This window comes from Cimex lectularius, unplaced genomic scaffold, assembly GCF_000648675.2.
Source record: "Cimex lectularius strain Harlan isolate CLEC.00 unplaced genomic scaffold, Clec_2.1 scaffold60, whole genome shotgun sequence".
In the NCBI taxonomy this organism is placed as follows: Eukaryota; Metazoa; Arthropoda; class Insecta; order Hemiptera; family Cimicidae; genus Cimex; species Cimex lectularius.
The window spans coordinates 1,025,101-1,040,345 of NW_019392643.1; the positions used below are offsets into that span (position 1 = coordinate 1,025,101).

The 15,245-nt window shown below is 38.8% G+C and overlaps 2 protein-coding genes across 4 annotated transcripts in view; one reads left to right on the forward strand and one right to left on the reverse strand.

Moving 5' to 3' along the window:
• LOC106661135 (guanine nucleotide-binding protein G(o) subunit alpha) overlaps nucleotides 1-15,245 on the forward strand; it is a 111,902-nt gene that overhangs the window by 75,157 nt on the left and 21,500 nt on the right. The gene's annotated exons all lie outside the window — the stretch shown is intronic.
• On the reverse strand, nucleotides 757-3,509 carry LOC112128231 (cold shock protein CS66-like). 3 transcript variants are annotated; one of them, XM_024230137.1, is made up of 3 exons: nucleotides 3,402-3,509; nucleotides 2,132-2,849; nucleotides 757-1,858 (listed from the first exon to the last, which is right to left on the reverse strand). In XM_024230137.1, the coding sequence occupies exons 1-3, from the start codon at nucleotides 3,465-3,467 to the stop codon at nucleotides 819-821; spliced, it is 1,824 nt and encodes a 607-aa protein (XP_024085905.1). In that variant the 5' UTR covers nucleotides 3,468-3,509; the 3' UTR covers nucleotides 757-818. The 3 variants fall into 3 exon arrangements, with proteins under 3 accessions (XP_024085905.1, XP_024085902.1, XP_024085897.1); XM_024230134.1 differs by having other exon boundaries at nucleotides 757-1,717; nucleotides 1,799-2,849; XM_024230129.1 differs by having other exon boundaries at nucleotides 757-2,849.

The following is a 15,245-nucleotide window of genomic DNA, read 5'->3' on the forward strand; positions in this document are numbered from 1 at the left end:
TGCTAATATATTAAAAATAAATAAAGCTGTTAGAGTTCTAAGACAGACTTGGTGAAAGCTATGAGGGATGCTGCACAGAAAATAATATAGAAACTGTGGGGTAAGCAGCTTTCTTTTTGACTATTAAAAAGCTTAGAGAACTTTTCGGGATATAAGGTGGTGAAAGGTGTGAAGGATTTAGTCTACAATATAAAACTAACAATAGTTGGTTGTGAAGCTTTTTTTTAGCTGGTACAAAACTCAGAGAACCTTTGGAGTAAGATACAGTCGGTGAAAGCTATGGAGGCTTTTGTCCAGAATATGACATAGAAAATATTGAGCGAGCAGCTTTTATTTGTGCTTGGAACTAGCTTAGAAAACTTTTGTAGTGCCAAGACACAGTTGGTGAAAGCTGTACGGGAATTTTGCTCAGAATGTAATTTTGTAATGTGCTATTGAAAGTTGATGATGGGTTTTGGTCTGCGAGTCGTGAACATTGAGCAATGTTCAACCGTCACACTTATTACAGTGAGTGGAAACAGACCCAGTTACCTGTGTCGTTCAACACGAATGTTGTATTTATTCAAGGAATCGTTCTTCAGTAAGTCAGAAGTTTCTTGGAACAACTCTTCTTACCAATTCTGCAGGTTCATCGTCCTGCGCATTTCTCGTTTCTTTATTAAAAAGAACAAAAAGACGATTGTTCGCTTCATAGATGAAATGAATAACAGTATTGGCTTAAAAAAAGGCTTCAATCGGGTATGAAGAAACAAAAAATTCATTTTAGTTACTATGTTTTAATTTGCAAAGCATTTTAAATACAGAAATTACGTCAACTGCTATTCAGTCGTAACGGTCTGGTATTGATGAGGGAATGTAGACCACAGCCGTTTAGCTATTGACAAAATTGGGCACAAAGATTTCACTTCTTCAAGAGAAAACTGATCACCGCAGCATTTGAGTCCGGCTACCTGGGGATTTGTACCGTTCATGTCGTAAACGAGAGTGGTTTCGCAATTGTTCACGCAAAGCGGACGGGATCTTCTTGGTCCAGCATTTCCGTTATTGTAGCAAGAGCAGTTTTGCCCATTGGGGTTTGTGCCATTTCCTGCTGGGGTGTTAGGATGTTGGTCGTTGGGATGCCTGTGGTGAGGTCGGTTGTTAGGTTGTTCAAGGTCGGGATCGAGGCCGCTCCCCGAGTTTCTATGTTTTTCATCATGTTCATCGTTGGGATTCGTTACATTTCGACCATGTCCTCCTGGGTGAGGTTGGTCGCCATGTCCTCCATGGTTGGGGTGATCGCCATCTCCTCCTTGGTTAGGGTGGTTGCCATGTCCTCCTTGGTTAGGGTGGCCGCCATGTCCTCCTGGGTGAGGGTGGTCGCCATGTCCTCCATGGTTGGGGTGGTCGTCATGTCCTCCGTGGAGAGGGTGATCGCCATCTCCTCCTTGGTTAGGGTGGTTGCCATGCCCTCCTTGGTTAGGGTGGTCGTCATGTCCTCCGTGGTCGGGTTGGCCGCCATGTCCTCCTTCGTGAGGGTGGCCGCCTTGTCCTCCTTGCTGAGGGTGGTCATCATGTCCTCCGTGGTGAGGGTGGTCGCCATGTCCTCCGTGGTGAGGGTGGTCGCCATGTCCTCCTTGGTGAGGTTGGTCGCCATGTCCTCCTGGGTGAGGGTGGTCGCCATCTCCTCCTTGGTGAGGTTGGTCGCCATGTCCTCCTGGGTGAGGGTCGTCGCCATGTCCTCCATGGTGTGGGTGATCGCCATGACCTCCTTGATGAGGTTGGTCGCCATGTCCTCCTGGGTGAGGGTCGTCGCCATGTCCTCCCTGGTTTGGGAGGCCGCCATGTCCTCCTTGCTGAGGGTGTTCGCCATGTCCTCCCTGGTTTGGGTGGCCTCCATGTCCTCCTTGCTGAGGGTGGCCTCCGTCTCCTCCTTGGTTGGGGTGGCCGCCGTGCCCTCCTTGGTGAGGGCGATCGCCATCTCCTCCTTGGTTAGGGCGATCGCCATGTCCACCTGGATGTGGGTGGTCGCCATGTCCACCTGGGTGAGGGTGGTCCTCATGTCCACCTGGGTGTGGGTGGTCGTCGTCATGTCCTCCTTGGTGAGGGTGGTCGTCCTGTCCTCCGTGGTGAGGGTGGTCGCCATGTCCACCTGGGTGAGGGTGGTCGCCATTTCCTGCGTGGTTGGGGTGGCTGTCATGTCCTCCTTGGTTAGGGTGGCCGCCATCTCCTCCTTGGTTAGGGTGGCCGCCATGTCCACCTGGGTGTGGGTGGTCGTCGTCATGTCCTCCGTGTTGAGGGTGGTCGCCATGTCCACCTGGGTGTGGGTGGTCGCCATGTCCTCCGTGATGAGGGTGGTCCTCATGTCCACCTGGGTGTGGGTGGTCGTCGTCATGTCCTCCGTGTTGAGGGTGGTCGCTATGTCCATCTGGGTGTGGGTGGTCGCCATGTTCTCCGTGGTGAGGGTGGTCCTCATGTCCACCTGGGTGTGGGTGGTCGTCGTCATGTCCTCCGTGGTGAGGGTGGTCGTCGTCATGTCCTCCGTGGTGAGGGTGGTCGCCATGTCCTCCTTGGTGATCGCCATTTGTAGTTCCTCCCGTACCGTTCGCATCGTTTTTGTCGCATTTCGCGTTTAGGAACATGTCATACAAGCTCTGGACGAGTGAGTACAAGTCATGGACATCGTCTTCTTCTTGACTATCCGCAGGTGCAGATTCATTGTTTACATCGTCCAGATTAAAGTGGACCGCACCGTCCGTAGGTACACATATATAAGCATTTGGATCTTCAGCACATTTGCAAACAGGCGCATTTTCACTTGTCGTAGTTGCCATGAGCGATTCTTCATCTGAGGTTGCATGTACTCCTGTCTGAAATCCAATTTTTAAGCCATTATTTTTATGGGCAATATTGAAACCTTATTGATTTTTTTTTCAACAGATATAACAGGTGAGTCATATTTCAAACTCGAATTGTTTTTCATTGCGATAACTGACCTGAATTTCTGCTATTATGTTAATACGATTTTACATGACGCTTATGCTCCATTTTATCATACAATATTGAGCCACTATGTTTTCTTTATTATTAATTTTATTATAAAAAAACCTCGGATATAAATATTAAAATTTCGCTTTTTATATTTATTTGTTAATGGTTTTTTATATATTAACAATTTTTTTATTTCTGGAAAGTTGTGTGTATTTGTTTAATTAGTTATAAAGGTCAGCATAGGAACTAAATTTTCCGGGATTTATACACCAAACCCATTTTTTAATAACAAAACATTTGTTATAAGACGTAAAAAGTCCGTATTTCTGAATTGTCAAATTCTACATATTTTACCACACAAGAACTAAAATTAGACATTATACAAGTTAATTTAAATAAAAGTAAACTGTGACAAAAAGCCGTTTACTCACCGGAGGAGCCCACAGGCCTGAAATGAAAAGGCAGAGCAGCAAGCTACTCTTAGCACCGTACGCCATGTTAGCGGTGTGCTTTCTGAAATGAAATGGTATATCGAATTATTGGCAGATAATATATAGAAGGTGTCGTGGTGTGTCTGTGAGATTAGACGCGTCCGTCTATTATCTCCAAATGCCTTCGGCTTCTTTCATTTCCTCATACTCGGCGAGTTTCTGCGTTTAAAACGAACCTTTCTGTACCATTTGATGTATGACTTGAGGGTGGTTTGTTGACTTTTCAATGTTGTTTGTTGAGATCTCGATCAGGAAGGACGTGTTAAGTTTCTCCTCAGGATTAGAGGGCGTACACAAATCGGCGATAAGGAGAGTATTAATTCTTTGCATTGTACAACTGCAATAGGGAAAAATTATTCCTTTATAAATTTGCAAATTAGTAGATTAACAATTAAAACCGGTCAATTATCGGTGTACACATATCGAGGGCACTTTGCCACAGGAAAACGTCCACTTACATCGAACTATAAAAAATCTACAGCCAGACCGACTCTCCGTATGTCAGTACGCTAAAAAAGTTTCAGAAAGTGATGATACACGATCCAGTATGGATGTCCAATTCTAAAAATGGTAGTGGAAGTTAAAATACATCGTGTGCCAAGACGATAATCAAGGTCAAATCTGATATAACGGCGGAAAAAGACCAATGTCGTTATAAACTAAACAAAGATTAGGCCAAAATAAATTTGATAGACGGATCTAGGCCCATTTTTTTGTATTTGTGAAAAGTCATGACACAAATACAGGCAATGCCCACCCGCTGTTATTTGGTAAATTTTCAAGATCAAACGCTTAAACAATAACTACATTCTTGAAATACGCGTAACCGGCACGAATAAAACTCAACATCCTCACAACAGGATAAAAATCGTTTAATAACATTTCGTGGGTAAAAGATTTCAGAAGCTGTCACAATATTCGGAAGTTTTTGCCCAGTTCGTCCATACCTCCCCTTGTTTAGACGAATAATTGTTTACGACATAATGGGGCGGCAACCCAATGTCGAGGAAAACAACGGTGCTTACAATGTGCAACCACTTACTGAAAGCTTGTCCTATTCCGTATTCAAACCCAGCCTGTCCACTGTTCGAAGAACAGTCTTGTCAACAGTGTCATACAACAATATGACACGCCCAATTCAAAACTTAATCTGGATGAAATGAATTTTCCACTGCTCACAATCAGTGAATAAACAAAGGCAATATAGGAAAATTTTAATCAGAACTTCTCGCCTCAAAACTAAAACCGAACGAAGTACGGACGGAGGTCGACTGTAGTCGCACTTTTCCGTACCCCAACAAAGTCAAAACGAAATATGGAAAATCCCAGGGCCACCACTAAGGCGGAAAAATATATCACTCTAGTGACAAATTTATAAAAAAAAAAACATAAAAGAAAAAAGAAATTATAGATAAAGTAGGCCTAATTCTGTACATTTAAAAAGTAAAACGTTAAATTACCATTAAAAATTAAACCGCACAGAAAATGTTAATAACAGAAAAGCTACATATATATGAACGTATATCTATGTGTAGGTGTATGTATGTGTGTGCACGCGTGTATGTGTATATGTATATGTAAAACGATAAAAAGTGAAACTCTAAAGATGATTCTACAAATTATTACAAACAAAATTGGAACTAACAAAAATGCCAAAACATGCAAAATATTTATATTATAAAATATNTGTGTGTGTGTGTGTGTGTGTGTGTGTGTGTGTGTGTGTGTGTGTGTGTGTGTGTGTGTGTGTGTGTGTGTGTGTGTGTGTGTGTGTGTGTGGGTGCGTGCGTGCGTGCGTGCGTGCGTGCGTGCGTGCGTGTGTGTGTGTGTGTGTGTAAAACGATAAAAAGTTAAACTCTAAAGATGATAATACAAATTAGTACAAACAAAATTGGAACTAACAAAAATGCCAAAACATACAAAACATAAACAACAGAACTCAAAGTTTTCTTCTTACATCCACACTTAAAAAGTAAAACGTTAAGTAACTACAACCCAATTATACCATACATAAAATTTTAATAACGCGAAAAGCTGCACACGGTTGATCCTGTTACAATCATGCAGTGGAACATGCGCTCATTTATTTAATAGGAATTTGCTAGGTGTGAGTTTACGAGAGAAAAGGACAGATGTAGCCCTCCTCTTTGAAACATGGCGCACTTTAAATCATTCTATTAAAGAAGCCCATTATGATCTTATACATGACAAAAGAGAAGATAGATTTGGCGGTGGTTTGATCATGATTCACAAATGACGGTATACCTTTCTAAATGTTACGAACAACCACAGCGATTAAACCCAGATGACTTCTATAAGATTCGAGTTACTCCCTAAAACAGTAACAATAGTATTGGTGTATATAAAGCCTAGTTTTAAATTATCCAACATCTGGACTGAATTCATAGGTCAATTTTTCCATCCCATGATAGTAGGCGGAAATTTTAATATCCATTATCAATATTGGGGTCAATATTGATATTGAGGTCAATTTGAACTGTGTTTTCTAAACGTTGGGTCACCAACACTTATGCCAAGGCTACGGAGAACCCCTTAGCGCCTGATATTCCCTTGCTTGGGTATCTGATATTCCCTTGCTTGGGTATCAACACGTTTCACCTGGAAAACTTCGGACCTAGCTATTGTAATGATCTATGACTCAACCGACCAGGTGAAGCCTATAGGGTTAAGTCAATAAGTCGATTGATCAAAAAAGCTGATTGGAAAGGATATGCCAAAGAAATTGGGAATGCAATACGGACCTGAGCCTCAGCAACTATAAACAACTGCTTAATATTATAAATGGTGCAGTTCAGGTCAGCAGTCTCCGAACTCGGAATAACTTGTCTGCCCATCAAAAGGTATCCAAACTGGGCAAAATGGTGGGATGAAAATTGTGAGAAAAGATGAGATAAGAAACAAAAATAATTTCAAGAATATAAGAAACACCCCAGTTTATTAAACTTTACGGAAGTAGGATTAAGTGCAGTCGGTTGCAGAATGGAGGAAATTATTTAAGGAAAAGAAAATAGAAATCTGGGCTTTATTCCGAAATTCATTCAACATAGAATCAAACGTAAGTTGGGTGTGGAACAAAATTAGAAAATTTAAAGGAATCCATTGTGGCGTCCGACATATGGACCTACGTAGAAGACTTTTTGATTGGCCCCACCAAACATAAACGAGAATTTTTCCAATCTCGCAGGGGCGAAAATTTTAAATACAAAAATGGACACCCCCACATTTAGTACTGAAGAGCTGAGGAAATATTACTTCGCCGGAGTACGATATGACCCTCCTTTAAGAATGGCACCAGCTACTGGTACACAGACGGATCTAGATCGCACGGTCCGGGGGCAGGAGTATTCGGAAGCAAATACTCAGAACCCTTGGGAAAATACACTAGTATCTTCCAAGCTGCAGTCGAGAGATGTACTTAATTCAGTCTAAATAAAGGGTACAAAAACAAGAATATAGCTATCATGTCAGATAGCCAAGCATCCATCAAAGCGTAAGTTCAAACATCAATAGCTCAAAGATGGTGCTGAAGTGCAAAACCAAACTAAACACATTAGGTACGCAGAACAAAGTCAGCCCCTCCTGGGTCCCAGGACATGTGATAGTAGAAGGCAACGAGAGAGCGGACATCCTTGCAAGAAGATGGGCTGCTATACCGCTGATAGGACCCAAACCCTTCAGCGGCATAGGAATCCACACTATCAATGAGCACCTTCGACACAGGGGTAAAAAGAAAATGAAGGAACAATGGAACTCACTCATTGGACACAAACAATCCAAGAATCTCCTAACAAACATTGGAAGGAAAGAGGTAACAGAATACATGAAAGGAAGCAGAAAAACTGCGAATCCTAACAGGATTCTTAACAGGACAATGCAAACGAAATGGACATCTGAAGAAGATAACCCAACAAGGCACGTGCTGATTCTGCAATGAAGCAGAGGAAGCACCAGCACACCTACTAACAAACCTTTGCACTATGCCAGTAGAAGGAAATGCTTTGGGAGGTACAATGCAACCGTAGAAGAGATTCACCACTAAAACCGGGCCTACTAATCCAGTTCCTTGATGAACTAGGGCTAACCTACCACTAAGTATAATACATGCCTCGGCTAATATATTTATCTACTTAGCCGCCAATCGTTCTCGCCTTAAATGAAGGGGTTCCAAGTTACTTTCCACCAATAGTGCATGCAAATGCCCCTCAGCCGATGCTTACAGCTCTATATGTATTTTGTCTACATTTTTTCTGTGGGATTTTGCTGCGCTGTCATAACTTTTGTAGCCATAGTCTAAAGGAGATAGGATGAGGGCGCGGTATACTAACAACGCTATGGTTAGGTGAGCTCCGTACTTGATTGTAGACATATCTTAAAAAAAATTCAGAGCTTTCTTTGTTTTTTCTCAAAATACTCTATGTGGTGTTTCCATTACATTTTTTTATTTTATAATTATACCTAAGAATTTGTGTTTTGTATGGTAAATGTACCCATCTGCAGGACTTCCTGCAGTCCGATATACCTACGTCGCGTTAGTATGATCGCTGCACATTTTTGTTCGGATAGTTATAGTTCGTTGGTCCATTTCTCAAATTCCTGGAGGAAGGGAGTAATATCTGCAAATGCTTCTAGTAAGTTCTTGCCACTGGTTGGTACTGTTGTAACGTCCGCAAATTGAGAGATGTTAATATTATTCGTAGCAAGCTTCTTCAGTGATGCCTATATATTGAGAATAAAATAACACTTAGAACTGCCCCTTGCGGTATTCCCGTATGTATATTTCGAGGGCCGAGTGTTTGTCGATCCACTTGAAGTATAGTCTTTTTTTCTAAAAGGTTTGTGACTGTTTGAGTAATTATTGCTGGGATTTTTTTATTAATCGTCATTTGTCTCAATATTTTAATGTTGACATTACCGTTGGCGTTTGAGATATCAAACAAGATAACGAGTTTGATTTTATTTTCTGCCAGATTTTTGTATTTGTCGGTAATGAAGGTTGAAAGATTGTCGTATGTGCTACGTTGTTTCATGAATCCGTGTTGCAAATCTGGTAGAGTTTTTTGTGTTTTCACGAACAATTCCAATCTCCTTTTTACCATCCTTTCAAACGTTTTCAGTTTGTAGGAGAAGAGGGCGATCGATCGGCCTGTATGAGGTGAAAGCTGGTTTTCCCTGTTTATAAATACGGTTCACTGTTTGTATTTTCCCCTTAGGAATTAATTTCTCATATAGCCAGATTTTATAAAAAATTTCTAGTAGCGAGTTCTTTGCATTAGATGGAAGATGCTGCATCATCGGGTATAGGGTCATATCGTACTCCGGCGAAGTATTATTTCCTCAGATCGTCAGTACTAAATGGGGGGGTGTCAATTTTTGTATTTAAAATTTTCGCCCCTTCGAGATTGTTTTACACAGGTACATCTAACTATGTATTTAGCAGGCTGCGATTCCTACTTCAAGGAGAGGAAAAGCCAACGTTTTAAGGAATACACATAGGAACTCTTAACGAAGCTTTAGTGTCTGTTAAAAATTAATTTAACAAAGATCTTATAAATAAAATTGGATATAGCAAAACATCCTACAACCTAAAATCTATAAATAACAATTATAGCCTTCTAAGATTTTTTTCGCTGATGCCGTCTGGATATTTAAATAATACTGGAGATTGCACAATGTGAATGTATATTTGTGTGTATATAACAATATGGATACTTGATACGAATCATCTCTATAGTGAAAAGAAGTCCTAGGAGTGTCGAGGAGGTCATTCTGTGCTATACTTAACGTACTGCACCTGGAAGCATTTCGGACTTGTCTAACTAGATTTAATCTGTAGAAGAGATCCAACTCCAGGCTAACTTCTTCCAACCCCCTGCCTTATGTTGTGACGAACCGTTTTCCCTAAAGCAGGAATATCATGTAAGGACACATTGGTACAAATACCACATAGACAAAAAAAATAAAATAAAATAATAATAATCGGTATCAAGAAAAAAATATGACCCACTTATTAAGGATAAAATAGTTCAATTCGTGCGAAATGTATTGAAGTAGTGTACGCGTGAGTGAATTTTGCTTTACCGGAAAATGCGAGAAAAGCTAGATACTCAGAAATGTGATAGAAGACAGGCAGTCCCTATTTTTTTTTTCATCCTTAACCCATTGATCTTATTTTATAATCAGAAATTCCATTCGATATGGAAAATGGTTTCTATTTCTGTCTAATGGAAAACGTGCCATTATTCCTGGAACTGATAATAGCAATTTTTCATCTAAAAGTGCATTATTTTCTCGAACAGATGCACAACATAATAAGAAAAATCTGTAGAAATTGTGCTTAATAATTAATATATACTGTAATAATCCCAGTGTATAACGTGCTTTACAATCTCTGTTTGTTTTCCGTTTCTATTTAACGCGTACATGCATCATGTGCCACTTAGGCCAAGCCATCTGAACATGGACAATTTTTTGGGCCTTAGGGTCACCGTAAGGCTCATATTTAAAGGAACTATGTCGTTTATCGTAATGTTGTTTTCTCTTGGGCGGTTTTAAGAGTTTCACATTTATATATTTTGTAAAATCTCCAGGTCATTTTGAAGAAATATTTTACAAACAGAGACCATAATATGTACGTCCGATGTGTGCATCAATATCAGGCTGACCGATGTTGGCAATGGGTAGTTCATTTATATTATTTTTTTTAAAGAGGTTATCCCTTCCTAGTGAACTGCGTGGGCATGGCGTGATTAGCGTCAGCCACTGGCAACATATATGGACATATTTCGTAAACCTAATAAATCATATTTCAATTATTTTCGGAAAGAAATAGTTTTCTAGCTAATTTAGCGAGAGACATTTCGGGCACTTCCTTACACAAAGCAAAAAACACTACTAACGTCATCCTGGTGTGGCCACTTGTAACCTTCCACCAAATAACCAGGCGACTAACTTTGTTACTAAGCACCTATCTTGTCACCTCCGGTGTGCCCTTAGTTGTTGTTAGTGTGTTAAATGTGACATGGTAGCCTGTTGTGATTTAAACGTAATCGACCTAATGTGCGCTGAACCAGGGTTTGGTTTGTACATTTGGTCGAATGTTCGCATAGTTAACGTCCTTTGAGATATTTAGACTCATTGTACTCTCTTTGCCACTTTATCCGAATAACTTTTCTGGTTTGAGCGTTAATATCCATGCTGGAGATTTCTTTACATTATAGGATATTATAGACTCCGTATGGAATTCCAGATATTGAACTTTTTTTGCAAGTACAACTACTTTCTTATTGAAAGGATTTTCGTCATGTCCTTTTACCTAGACATTCCTATTTCTGACCGACAGATCATGTGCCGATTTCCTGATTGCAAAGATTGTTGGATCTTGAAGTTCGCTAGCAATTAACTTAGTATATCCGAAAGGATGATTGAATTTTTGACATTTTGTACACTGATGTAATTTAAAGCTTCTCGTATGGCGATAGCTTCTGCTGAAAAAATTGTTGTTATATGGTTTAATTTTATCACGATCTGATAGTCGTTATCAACATCAAAGACGTCTGCTCACGGTGCACGGTTTGATGTTGACCTACCTGTGTTTGTGAATGACGCTACTGGGCTACGTCCTGTTTAAAGCCTCCCCTAATGGAATCCAGTTGCCCGTTCAGTTCCTCTTGATCTGTTATAACATTTAATTTTGCGAACTGCTCGGCCCGGCTTAACCCGTTGTATTTGGGGTGGATAAGTGCCAAGAGCTAACTCTTTTTGCCGCATAAGCTCACGAAGCAGTAGAGGTTGATGTCTATGGGAGCTATATCGTCCTGGATAAACTTTCAATGCGAGTCGGTTTAGTTTCATGGTAACTATACGTCTGGGGTTGTAAAAACGAAAGGAGAGGGTTATGGGCTTCAGTATGTATCTTTCCCCCCTTTCCCAGAAACCTCAGCCTGCATAAGCAGTCTGCAGGGTGGATTGCTCAATCTTCATCATAGTTTTGAGCTCTTCGTCTGTACTGCTTGAAATCAGTCCTACTATCTAGTCCTAACCCTCCCTAGGTTTAGTAGTTTGTGCCATTAGTTTCAAGATAGGTCCCTTAATGAATTTTTCGCTTACCTCTGCCCTGGAATACACCGAGGACTTGAGGAAGAGTTTCTAACGTTCTTGTCTAAAGTTAAAGTGAGATTTTCTCTGTTCTGTAAATACCGAGCTTCAAACGCATGATGGTTCTTAAAGATTTTTTACCGCTCTTAAATGTTCATCCTGCTCCTTTTTTTCATAAAAGGACGGAATCCGTCCTTTCGTGAGGTCGTGCCTGTGTTCTGACAGGAACTGAATATAATTAACTTTTACGAGTTATTTTATGAGATGTAGGAGAACATATTGAAGTATTGACTTTTAATCGAGGGGCAAATCGTGTCTCTTGGCTCACTAAGAAAAGAAAAAATATACAAGCGTAAAAATATTATTTTATTTTAAATTCTACGTATTATTGCACTAAAACTAGCACTTTTGTGATTGAAACGTATAAATAAAAAATAGTCGAATTTCATTTAAGATTATTTAACGAAAAAAGAAAAGATTTTAGTTTGGAATTTCATAAGCAATTTAAAAAAATCGTGAGTCATCAGATCCACTCTGTTGGTGTCCTATTTTCCAACGAAATCCAAACAGGAATTGAAATAATTTTCGATTAGGCTGCTCGAATATCTTGTTTATCAATTTAGATTAATAACAAGTAATAAAAAAAGTTTTTTTGAGAGCACGTGTGATCCGAGGAAAGGAAACAAAAAGCCGATATCTTCGCAAGATTTATCGCCGTCTGATTAAACCTACACTGGCGTGTGTGTTTTTCTTACGGATATCTGTATGTTCGGAGATAGAATCATAATCGGGAAGGTCAGACTGAGTGGGAGGAAAATCATTAAACTGATCGGCCATTATTACAAACCGTATCACTGTCATAGAGTCTTATCGTCTAACTTACAATTTCACCCGATTTAATCATTATGATGTATAGAAAAACACAACAACCGAATACTGTTTATATGGTACATCAATCATTACCATCATAAAAATATAATTATTGCTCATACAAGTAATAAAAATTCAAAATAAACGTTCACTATTTAAAGAGAATAGCGACCTAGATTTTCTCTGGCTAAAAAAAAATCGTTTTTGAGGTGTAATGTTATCAGATGGTGCCCTTTTATATATGCTACTTTAGACGACGAAACTACAAAAAATACAGATAATTTAAAGGTGATTTTTTAACTGAAAAAGTAAAAGGCTGTTGTAAAGAAGGTACCAACCGTTTTTTAGGCCAAAATATTCAATATTCATTTATTAAATTTCGAGCTTTACAAGTGCTTTCAGTATTTTATTAAGCCATTTACGTTTTCGTGGTCAATTGACCAAGTTACTTCTTTCGATCAATTAATTATTATTTCTTTGTAAGGTCTTCGTTGAGATAAAAAAAGTTGGTTGAGATGGAGAGTTGGTCTGCGAGAGGATCGAAGTCACGATAGCTCAAGTGGTAGAGTAGTGGCGTATTTAGCCGAAGGTCGTGGGTTCGAATCCCGCTCGTGACACTGACTTTTTATCTCAACCGAGACCTTACATAGAAGGAATAATTATTTCATTAAGATACGTTTCAACTTCTCTCCTTATTCATTGGTGGATTTGCGTGTTAGTTTAGCAATCGTGTCTTTTACGAAAGCTATTTTAAAGCACCCAAAACATGTAAGACGACGGAACTAAAAAAATGCAGATGATTTAAAGGTGATTTTATAAAGGAAAAAACTGTTCTAAAGAAGGTAGGAGCCATTTTTCAGGCCAAAATATTCAATTTTTTTGACATTTAATTACAACCTTTTTGTTTTTATTAAAAAAAACTATTCCAAGGAGATTCTGAGCTTTAGAAATGCTTCAAATTTTTTTGTCAAAAATTAGTTTTCAGTTTCTTCAATCCTTCAGTTGTAGTTTGCCTGTGAGTTTATCAATTGCCTCCTTTTATAAAGCTTCTTTAAGGCTTTAAAGCACCTAAATCCTGCCAGACGACGAAGCTACAAAAAAAAGATTTTTTTTGTGGCCTTATCCTAGTTATTTGGCCAAAAAAAGACAAATTAAACTCTATTCCAAGGAAATTCCGAGCTTTAGAAGTGCTTGTTTTTTTTCAAAAGTTAGTTTTCCATTCTTCAGTTGTAGTTTGTCTGTGACTTTATCAATCATATCCTTTTATAAAGCTACTTTAATGCTGTAAACGACCAAAATACTGTCAGACGACGAAACTACAAAAAAAAGACTGTTGTACGGTTTTAAAAACAATAACGACCTATTCTTTCACAAGTAAAACACTATTCTGATGAGATTCCGAGCTTTAGAAGTGCTTCAAATATTTTTTTTTAGTTACGTTTCAGCTTCTCTCCTTCTTCACTGGTGTATTTGCGTGTTACTTTATCAATCGAGTCCTTTTTGAGAGCTATTTTTAGGCTTTAAAACACCTAAATCCTGTCAGACGACGAAACCACAAAAATATAGATAATTTAAAAGTGATTTTATAACATATGTCTTGAGGGGAGTCGCCAACCATTTTTGGTAGAAGAAAAAAAGACTTGTGAAGAAGGTACGAACCTTTTTTCGGGGCAAAATATTCAATTTATTTATCTTTTTTTTCATTAAACTACAATCCTTTTTTTTAATAAAAAAAACTATTCCAAGGAGATTACGAGCTTTAAAAATGCTTCAATTTTTTTTTGTCAAAAATTAATTTTCAATTTCTTCAATCCTTCAGTTGTAGTTTTCCTGTGTATTTGCCAATCGTGCACTTTTATAAAGCCACTTTAAAGCTTTAAATTATCAAAATACTGTCAGACGACGAAACAACAAAAAAAGACTATTTGGCACAAGGTTTTATAACTGACCATGAAATAATAAAAGAAGGTAGGAAGACCAGGGTGATAGTAAAAGCCAAACCGACAGTTTTAATAACAGTAACGACTGTTTTCCCCACAAATTAAACACTATTCCAAGGAGACTCTGAGCTTTAGAAGTGCTTTAATTTGTTTTTCAAAAATTAGTTTTCAATTCTACAGTTGTAGTTTTTCTGTGACTTTATGAATCATGTCCTTTTATAAAGCTATTTTAACGCATTAAACTAAGTTTAAGGCTTTAAAGCACCAAAATACTCTCTGACGACGAACTATAGAAAGACCATTTGGCACAAGATTTTCTAACTAACCATGAAAAAATAAAAGAAGGTAGGAAGGACCAGGGTGATAGTAAAAGGCAAACCGATGGTATTAAAGGGAATAACGATGTTTTTCGGGCTAAATTTATTTTTCAAATTAAACTACAACCGTCTTTTGTCAAATAAAAAACTATTCCAAGAAGACTCAGCTTTAGAAGGACTTCAAGTATTTTTTTTTTCAAATTTACTTTTCAGCTTCTACAATCCTTCATTTGTGGGTTTCCCTGTGACTTCATCAATCGTGTCTTTTTTATAAAGCTGCTTTATGGCTTTAAAGCACCTAAATACTGTCAGACGACGAAACTACAAAAAAGTACAGCCAATTTGACACAAGATTTTACAACTGACCACGAATCAATAAAAGAAGGTAGGATGACCAGGGTGGTAGTAAAAGGTTTTAAAGGGAATAACAATCGTTTTCTAGCCAAAACATTTATTTAATTTTTTTATTTGTTGTAGCAAAAGGCCAAACCGAAGGTTTTAAAGGGAATAACGACAGTGTTTCTTACCAAAATAATAAATTT

Coding starts and splice junctions, on each gene's coding strand:
- LOC112128231 (XM_024230129.1), bottom strand. CDS start 3,467: ATGGCGTACGGTGCTAAGAGTAGCTTGCTGCTCTGCCTTTTCATTTCA. Junction 2,850..3,401: donor CAGGCCTGTGGGCTCCTCCG/GTGAGTAAACGG, acceptor ATTGGATTTCAG/ACAGGAGTACATGCAACCTC.